The 9839-nt window shown below is 42.3% G+C and overlaps 1 protein-coding gene across 1 annotated transcript; it reads right to left on the minus strand.

Annotated features, from left to right (window-relative positions):
* Positions 1-505: 505 nt before the first annotated feature.
* CHMP5 (charged multivesicular body protein 5) lies at positions 506-9684 on the minus strand. Its single transcript, NM_001277399.2, has 8 exons — positions 9532-9684; positions 5673-5777; positions 4837-4883; positions 3815-3908; positions 3661-3732; positions 1995-2103; positions 1532-1644; positions 506-1096 (listed from the first exon to the last, which is right to left on the minus strand). The coding sequence occupies exons 1-8, from the start codon at positions 9598-9600 to the stop codon at positions 1046-1048; spliced, it is 660 nt and encodes a 219-aa protein (NP_001264328.1). The 5' UTR covers positions 9601-9684; the 3' UTR covers positions 506-1045.
* Between the last annotated feature and the right edge of the window lie 155 nt (positions 9685-9839).

Raw genomic sequence — 9839 nt, forward strand, 5'->3', positions numbered from 1 at the left:
CGGCACTCTCGGCTTCTGACTGCAGCTCCACGCTGCTCTGTAAAAAGCACCTGTTGTTGGCCAGGGCTCGCTCTGTGCAGACGTTTGCACATCCAAGCGTGGCTTTACAAATTAGCTTTTCCCATCAAATTAAGGTCTAGCTCATGGTGTGAGAACTCATCTGCAGTATTACAGCAGTCTCATGCTTACAACTGGTGAAGTAATGAGCAAAAAAAGTTTTCATTTGATTATTTATTGCTAGGAGACTAGTTCAAAGAACGATAAAATATCCTGAGTTGGAATGGACTCCACACGGGACCACCCAAAAATCTGACCACAATTAATTGCCAAGAAACTCCCGTCAGGAGGAGAAACACAGCAAAATCAAGCCTGGTGTGAGCGCAGCCTTGCTAAAGGCAGCTCTGGGTGCTTTTGCAGTGGCAGGGCTGTGCTCAAGCAGCATGCAGCAATGAGAACGGGGGGCAGGCTGAGACCATTACCACAAATACCACACAAAAGACTCAGCTAAGCTAAGTGATTTTATGTCTGAGTTCAATACATGAAGTTAATGACAACCCTATTTGACACAGCTTTCAAGGTTACAAGTACAATAGCCTAAAAGTCTCCAAACTGAAGTAGTTTAAAAATGCTTTCGAATCTTTTTATCAAATAAGTATAGTAATAAGGAAGATATTTTACAGAGAAAAAGCAGCAACGTACAATCTTAGTTTCAAGAAAGAGAAACAATACAAAAATCAAAGCAAACCTCCACTATAAACAGCCACCACTATTCTTTACATATTATTTTGTCCATAAGACACAAGAAATCAAAAACTTTTAGACTGACTGTTTCCACTGAAGGAAACTGTGCCACGTTTTTCCATTAATAGAAAAGTCAGTAGTAGAACAACTTTCTTCAAAGAAAGACCATCACCAGCCATATTGCATTCTAGGATGTAGTGATATTAAGGTTGCACTGGAAGGACAAGTTCTCCAGGATTTACCAAAAAACAAAGTCTTGATTTGTAAAGTGGAGTTCATTATATACATTGTGCTTTTGAAACATTTATGTTGCAGGAATCTTTGGCAATCCAAATTCATCCACCAATACACCATCCTGTATGAAAGAAAGAAATCTCAATGAGATCTCCACACGTCGTAATGTATTGCAAGAGTTTATATTTTTCATAAAGCAATATATCTCTAATTGTCATGGTGACATCACTGGAATCAAAATAAAAGCATTCTCAATAGTAAGCTACAGTAAAGCCCCAAAACAAATAGACAAAATATTTTCTTCTATTTTTAAAAATAATTACACTAAAAGCTGTAATGGTACACTTAAGTTTTACCTGCAGTGCTATCAGATAGCAGTTATAAAATGATGCTTTAGCTCTTTGAAGTATAATGTATATATGTAACATTCAAAGCACACAAGACATTAAGTATCGTTTTTGTTCAAAATATTAAAGAGTCAAAATCAAGCAACCCACATAATTCCCATTAACAACAACAAATAAAGTAATTGGCTTCCAAGGAGGAAAGGACTCACTTTGTTTTTTGTGTCAACAGGAGTGCCCTCTGGAATTGCTGGAGCAGAAGCGGCTTCATCTAAGTAGGAATTGTCTTCATCAGCTAAAAGCTCATCACCCAACGCATCCAGTTCTGAAATTCAATTACTTTGGTTGAAAAATGAGGCAAGGAAATCCTTTTGCAAAAAGGAAAAATTGTTCTTAAAGAGAAACACGATTCATGCTGAATGCTTACACTTATGCTGATGTCCCATATTTGGCCACTAATCAGGAATGGACAAAGACATGCTCACACTCAAAGGTAACATTCCGTTTTTCACTGTAGCATCCCATCAGTACCCCCTTTCAGGTCTGTCTATTTATCACTGCACTTACAGGAAATGCAGCTTTTATGTTGGAGTTTTTTGTGGTTCTATTTTCTAAAGAATTTTCAGTATTTGGCTAGTGAAATTAAAATTTCACTTCCCCCTCCACCATCCTCACCTGCTTCCAAATCGTCTTCATCAATCTCTGGTGTTCCATAGCTACGACTCAGTGCTTCCTGGACTTCATTGGCTTCTTCCATCATATCCTCCAACTGATCTTGTATGTCCTGGAGCAACACACAATTTCAACAGCCCACATGCAATGGTTTTAGTTAAATCAGTTGGAGCTTAATTAATTGTTTAATAATTCTAGCATACAAAACAATTGTTTTTACTGCATAAGTCCGTTTTTGAAGCAGCATTAATAGAAGTCAAGAGGCACACATTCAGTACTACAGTGTGGTCTTGAATATTGTTAAAATTATAGTTAATAATGTATCAGGCAGAAAGAGGAACTCTGCAACATCTCTGCAAAACCTTGTTTTGTTGTTTTAATGGCAATTCAGCCACACAAAGTATGACAATTAATATTCTTCAGGGTGAACTGAAAGCTTCTAATAAATTACCCAGGGCCCAGACTTATCTTGAAAAGCAGGAAACAGTAGATCTTAGGACTAGCCTAAGCTGTGCCACAGCAAAATCGAGGAGATATATTAGCATACCTATGGCACTGTACTTAGGTACAAGTAAGGAGGCAATACTTGACTAAAGGTTTACAATGTAGACTATAAATAAAACCAGCATAGGAAAGGGAGTGTAGAGGAATTAAACACTGGCATTTGATAAGAGTTTAAGTACAGAATACTTGAAATCATATTTAAAGCTCTTATCTTTTTAAGCTGCATTTTTCTAAAGACAGGGCCAGGTCACACAGATCATTTGAAAGTGTTTATTTTTTAAGCCTGGTCCTAGTATGAGGTAGGGGGAGCAAAGGACTAATCTGCATGTAAGAGCAGCAAATGTAGGGAGAGAAAAGGAGGCCAAAGAAGCTATTGCAGGAAGTATCATCGATATTTATGCTGGAGGGGAAGGGAAGGGAAGGGAAGGGAAGGGAAGGGAAGGGAAGGGAAGGGAAGGGAAGGGAAGGGAAGGGAAGGGAAGGGAAGGGAAGGGAAGGGAAGGGAAGGGAAGGGAAGGGAAGGGAAGGGAAGGGAAGGGAAGGGAAGGGAAGGGAAGGGAAGGGAAGGGAAGGGAAGGGAAGGGAAGGGAAGGGAAGGGAAGGGAAGGGAAGGGAAGGGAAGGGAAGGGAAGGGAAGGGAAGGGAAGGGAAGGGAAGGGAAGGGAAGGGAAGGGAAGGGAAGGGAAGGGAAGGGAAGGGAAGGGAAGGGAAGGGAAGGGAAGGGAAGGGAAGGGAAGGGAAGGGAAGGGAAGGGAAGGGAAGGGAAGGGAAGGGAAGGGAAGGGAAGGGAAGGGAAGGGAAGGGAAGGGAAGGGAAGGGAAGGGAAGGGAAGGGAAGGGAAGGGAAGGGAAGGGAAGGGAAGGGAAGGGAAGGGAAGGGAAGGGAAGGGAAGGGAAGGGAAGGGAAGGGAAGGGAAGGGAAGGGAAGGGATTACAGGTGAACCCAGCATGGAAACAACAATCAGTAGAAGAACAACAATTGCAGTACCAGAGAAATAAGGAAGGAATTGAGATGGTAGTCCAATGAAAAATAAATATTAAAAAAAAAAAAAAAAAGGCAAAGTCATGTAAGCCAAAACAGTCAGCTTACCTTTAAGTTATATAATTCACTCATTATTTCAGTGCACCATTTCTATTCTTTAATAATTTAACTACAGTAAGCTTACCTCAATTTGATCAATTTTGACTTGCTTGTAAGCTTTCTTCATTTCTTTCACCCCCAGTTTCATTGCATCAACCTAGAATAGAGTCAAATAATATGCTTGTATCCGATGTAGCAATACACAAAATCAAATAAACATGAGACTAAGATACTGGTACCGTTGTTTTTGTATCCTTCAGCGCCTGAATGGTGTAATTAGCTTGCTCCATATTAAAAGACTGCTGCGCTAGATTATCCCGCTGTTGTTCATACCTGTTAAAAATGATGCAAATAACAGTGTTGAAACACCACTATTTATTGCCACACACACACAGAGAACCTGAAAGAGTTGATAAAGCTACTTCTGAATTAAGCTTCTGTTTTAATCGATGGTATTGGTGAGGTTATCGTGAAAGTCTGAATCAGTGTAAGATGGAGATGAACACCATCGCTTACTAATGGAAGAGATGCATGCAGGTCATCCAATCCACAAAGGCTCTGCGCTGGAGTTTTGCTGGGGCAGAGAGGAGAGGTGGGAATAGGGTGGAAAAAGGAAATTTACATCTAACCCTCCAAAAGAAAAAAAATATATACATTTTAAATAAAGTAATAGCTCTTCTCAAAGCTGAAGTGCTATCCAGTCAAGAATGTAAAGCACGCCAGGTTAAACATAAAGACTTGTTCAGGGCCATAGTATATTCCAGTGAAGTACCCCTCCAAGACAGTATACTAATCGAGGCTGGACCACAGGATTGCCTTCTACACTCATCCTTGTTTTTTTGCATAGATACAATTGCATGTGCTACATTGGCTCAAAACCTAAACGGTGTCCACACAAGATCAGGTACATTTTCAGTAAACCAAAGCAAGATCAGAAAGTACATGGTTTACAGTAATCAGTGATATAAAAATAGGCTTCATCTCTTTTGGAAAGAAAGTTCACAAGTCAAGCATGTCTTTAGTGACTAGCAGATGTAGGTCAGCTTATCCCAGTCCAAATTTATATACTAACATACAAATTAGGCACAACTATGCTGACAGAAAATCTGTAATATGGTTTCGAAGGGCGGACTAGCTTGCTCAGCATTTCTCTTTTGAGAATTCTCAGAAGCAAGAGTATTGAAAAGAAAAATGGAAGTATGCCGCTCTCCTTCAACAAAACAGCCTTTAGTGATGCCAAATGAAAAAGGTTTAAACTTACATTCGTTTCTGCTTTAACACTCTCAGTGCTTTCTGTTTCACTGTATTCTGAAAGACAGAATATCCATATATTAGGCAAAGCATTTTACTTTACCTCGCATTATACTGCTTAAGCCTAATATATTCCATTTAAATTTCCTGAGAGTCCCCAGTGACTAATGCACAGTTTAACAGTAGTGACATTTAGAGCACACCCCGCATTAATGAGCAACAAAACAGGCCTGTATGTGGTGCTTCTAACAGAAAATACTTTCCTAATTTCAGGCTTTGGATTTTTTTTTTTCCATAAGTAGAATATAAAGTCAGACTTAAATAACAGAGCCATTTTTCATCAACATATCTTAACAGTTGGCATCCAATAATACTGCAAAATAGTACTTTATCAATACCATTTATGCTGGATATGCTTATAACTAAATAAACATTTGATACATTTACCATTAGATATTGTATACCTGTTCATCCCTTTCACAACTAGGCTTTCCGACACCCTTTCTGAATTGCACAGATCTTTTTCTTTTGGCAGGTGTGCAGAACAGCCTCTACTAGACTTGATTCAGTTAACAGAAGGAAGAAGGGAGGCAAGGGACTTACTTCTGATGGGCGAATTACAATTCACTTTGGAAAAATTAAAAACCAATTACAACATCATTCAAAGACATGTGCCTAAGAGATGATTCCAAATAAAGATAATCCTGCACGTTCTTACATCCTTTCTTACATCAGTAAGACAAGATGCATTTCTAACAACCTGAAGAACTCGCTAAATCACTCCATTACATGACAAGCCACACGAGTCACATCCTCTCCTGCTTAAATCCCACAGAAGCTTGTTACCTTTGCAGGCCCCTCTCTCATCTTCTTCATTTGATCCTTATATTTCACTAGTTCAGCATCAAGCCTGGCAATCTTCTTGTCAATCGACTCAGCTCTGCTATCCACCTTTAATACATGACACGAAAAACAAGCACACAAAGCATTTATTAGTATTTTATTCAGGTACCATACAGGAAAGAACAGCCTTAGTCTGAATATGCCACCAAAAAAAGTTGTTTTTTTCACTCAGGGTTTTGTGAGCAGGTTAAAGTTTCTGCTTTCACATTCTCTACAAACACCTTCTACAAAGAGGACAAGAAATACTCTAAGGTTTCAGCAAGCTCTGCCCTTATAACGCATTGTCACCATTTTGAGATGCTCCCTTGCATACCCTATCAAATCACGATCTCTGTTAGGGCATTTCTGATAACGTGCAGTGCCAGGGACTAAAGTGAAACAGAAAAACCTAGGTGCACCATGCTGGTAGGTAAGAAGGGAACACAAAACGGACAGGGACATGTTCAGGAAGGCTAGAAGTTTACCTTTGGTGAGCTGAGAACATTAACCCTTCAGAAGATAGCTCTTCTTTGATACTTGGATTACTGGTTACATTTAACAAGCTCAAAACGTTGCTAGAACTTGCTGGCATAGGCTGCCCAGAGAGGTTGTGGATGCCCCGTCCCTGCAGGTGTTCAAGGCCAGGTTGGATGGGGCCCTGTGCAGCCTGGTCTAGCATTAAATGTGGAGGTTGGTGGCCTGTTGGTGGCCTTCCTCCCTGCAAAGGAAGGCAGGGAACAGCAGGTCCATGGCAGTACTCTAGACTCTTCCTCCGCTTCGCTCCAAATCCTGAGGGCAGCTGCATGACTCCATAAGAGCCCTCCAGCCCCAGAAGTCCCAGTGCAACGCATGTGACGTATCTGTCTTTATGGAAATATTTTCAGCCTACTGCATAAGAGGATTAAAGATGATTCTACATAACCAAGCATGGCTACAGATGCTATTAACAGCACACACAGCATCACAAAAACGTGGCCTCCTTCAGTGTGGACTGTCACCCAAGAAGCCTCCTAAGAGGGATGAATATAATCACATTCCAATCGTAAGCTGAGAGCAATCGGTGAAAATTTCTGTCTTGTTATCCGTGTGGTTAAACGTGCAATTATTCAGATATTCATTTTGGTGTTTTGATGATCCTTTTACGCCTCTGTTCTATGGCAGCAGCATACATTTGCCAGAGGCATTCTGAGCAGGACATTCGATAGGAATATTCCACACACGAGAGATTCAACTACCCGGGCACATCTGGCATGGAAAGATTTGTATTAAGATTCTTTTATACCAAGCACTTTACTCATTAGCAAGAAAACAAGCCATCTGTGATTATTAAAATCTTGTAGATTGAAAGTCTAGCACCTCCTCAAGATCTTAATCAGCTAAGCACATGTTGGAGCACACGCAGCCTCCTGCACGGGGGCAAATGAGCCACAGAGATAAGAGGCTATAGCGATTCTCAGAGCCAGTGCAAGCAGGAAATGGAGGCAGGCTCTCTGATCCATCATCTACATGAAAATTACACGCTCTACACAGGAAGTAAGCTTCTAAAAATAAACCGAGTACCATGCACACACGGTATCCCTGCTTGTGTAACATTAGGTACGGCGTGCTGGTTCTTCAGCTTCTGTCCAAAAAAAGGGAAACAGCAGGGCACCCGATTTAAACAAAAAAGCAAATGTGGTATCTCAAATGCCTATTAAGCAAAACAACAGCTTACTTCAACACAGAAATATATACATTACATACATGTCTGAACATTAATGTTGCTGCCACGGCTACGAGCCTATTGGTTTAGGTCATGTTTCCTGCTTACTTCTTTGAAAGAAAAATTAATCTAGAGTGTATTTTCCAATGAAGTAAAAAGAATACCAATGCCACAGCAGGAACTGTATCCCTCCTACCAGCCTCATGACAGCTTTGAGTCATATGACTGCTAAGCCAGCGAGGACAATAAAATCTGCCATTGGGTGCAGTGATGAGGCAAGCACTAGAAGCACAGCAAGAGAGCAAGCAGAAATGGGGGAGCAGAAAAGTACCCACGGAGAGTAAGAGGGGAGGCAGGAGGGCACTGCACAGCCAGCTGAAGAATCCGGCAGTAGCCACACGCCACAGAAAAGTAGGGAGAAGTGCTTCCTGGATTTCAGTAAATTGTTTTCAGAGTAGCCAGGTAATCAGCTCCTTGAATTCAGAACCCTTCAACTGATTAGGTGCCTTAATGTGACACCTGTCTTATCACTGAGGAAAAAAAAGCTGTACTGAATGCTGTCTTTTCTGGGGTCAGTCATACTATTTTACTATGCAAAGGAAAGAACATCCCAAAGGTAGACATAATCACAGGTTAACAGTTGTCTATCTTCCTTTTTTCTTATTCTTTTTATTTTTTTTTAAAGGTTGCCATTAAGGGACGGGCTAAGAGACTTTACAAGGCGATTCCACTCTTTCAAAAGATGCAGTGAAACATATCTAAGGTCAACAATGATACAGAAACAACAGCAAGTCTCCAAACTGTTGAATTTAACATGCTAAAGAAATAGTTTGTTGGTTTTTTCCCCCCCCAAATATCTCATACCATACATTTCAATAGTAATTTTTTTAAAAATTATTATTATTATTCTGGCATTTGATCTCCCTTGTCCTTTAGTAGGAGCTATACTTTACTTTCTATATTCTTAAACAATATGAAAAGGCTGAAAACAGAGCAAGCATTTTACCAAACAGATGGTTCACTTCACATAAATGAAAAAGACAAATTCATTCACAAACTTGAAACAGGAAATACGTTTCTGCCCACGCTGACTAATACACAAAACAGCCAAAGAATCACAGAACAACTCAGGTTGGAAGGGACCTTAAAGGTCATCTCGTTCCAACCCCCTGCTGTGGGCACGGCCCACCAGCTCAGGCTGCCCAGAGCCCCATCCAACCCGGCCTTGAACACCCCCAGCCTTAAATTTTAGTTCCAAGCACAGAAGCAGACACAGTCAGAACAGGTAAAAACAAAGTTGGAGCTGAGAAATGACACTCTGACTTGGCTTACAGACTTCCTCTTACCAAACACCGTGCTTGACCAATCCAGGCTCTTGATTTCACACCTCAAAAAACACTCCCCTCCAACCCAAACAATTTTATGATTCTGTGGTTGGTAGCCAAGTCACTACAGATGTACAACAAACCTGAAACTCCGCTCCTCAGTTAAGCTGGTGCCTCATACATCTACATTTACAGAGAATGCAATAAATACAGGCAGCTAAAAAAAAAAAGGCCACAGCAGCTTGAAGTTCCTATTGAGTCGTGGTACTGATCATCGTTTTGGGAGAAAAACCCTGAATTCCTGGTACGGTCTATCAAAGAAGCTGCTTCAATTGTGACTGTATGGGACCCAACAATCCACTGGGACTGTACAAGCTCCAGGGGGAATACAGCCTGCTGGCATACCTAAATCGGGCTGCTTTTGTTATATGAGTTCTGTCAACGTTACAAAACACACGTTAACTTGCAAGTGGCAAAATCAGCCCTGAAAAACCGCAGACCAATACCAAGTTGGTTGCTACGAGAGAGACAGAATTCTCAGCCTTCAGCTTATATTGCCAACACGACAAACGTAGTCGTTAATGACAGTACGTCAAGTGGGTACCGGCATTCCGGACACCCACCTAAGCACACTCTGCTAACAGTGGAAGCTGACCGTGGTGCAGGGGCAGCCCCGGCTCGGCACATCCCAGCTGACACCGCCAAGCGCCCGACTGCGTTCCCCAGCGCTTCCCACCGGTCTCAGCCCGCGTGACCCCCCGCCCGCACACCGCCCCACCCGGGGCCGCGGACTCACCGTCCCAATGCAGTCGGTAAGGCTGGGAGGGGGGGCCTTGGGCTTCGCCTTGCCGAAGAAGCGGTTCATGGCGGCGGTAGGCAGTAGGCCTGCGGCTCGGCGGCGGCAACAACGATCGCGCCGGCCCGGAAGCACAGCACCCACTCCGCGCCTGCGCGCTGGTAAAGCCGGAAGCGCTTCCACCGCGGAGCGCCGCCACTTCCGGTCACCCGGGGAGTGCGGCGAACTGCCATTGGCTGTGCGGAGGGTGGGCGGTGCTAAGCAGAGCCCATTCAAAGGGGCACAGCGCCAGTTATGCTGCAGTTGGG

Source organism: Gallus gallus, chromosome 2 (genome assembly GCF_016699485.2).
Source record: "Gallus gallus isolate bGalGal1 chromosome 2, bGalGal1.mat.broiler.GRCg7b, whole genome shotgun sequence".
Classification (NCBI taxonomy): Eukaryota; Metazoa; Chordata; class Aves; order Galliformes; family Phasianidae; genus Gallus; species Gallus gallus.

Excerpts from the sequence above, each read along its gene's own strand:
- CHMP5 (NM_001277399.2), bottom strand. The coding sequence starts at position 9,600 with ATGAACCGCTTCTTCGGCAAGGCGAAGCCCAAGGCCCCCCCTCCCAGC. Across the intron at positions 4,884-5,672 it reads TGAGAGAGGGGCCTGCAAAG|AATACAGTGAAACAGAAAGC; the intron begins GTAACAAGCTTC and ends TCTGTCTTTCAG. Across the intron at positions 3,909-4,836 it reads GTGTTAAAGCAGAAACGAAT|GTATGAACAACAGCGGGATA; the intron begins GTAAGTTTAAAC and ends CATTTTTAACAG.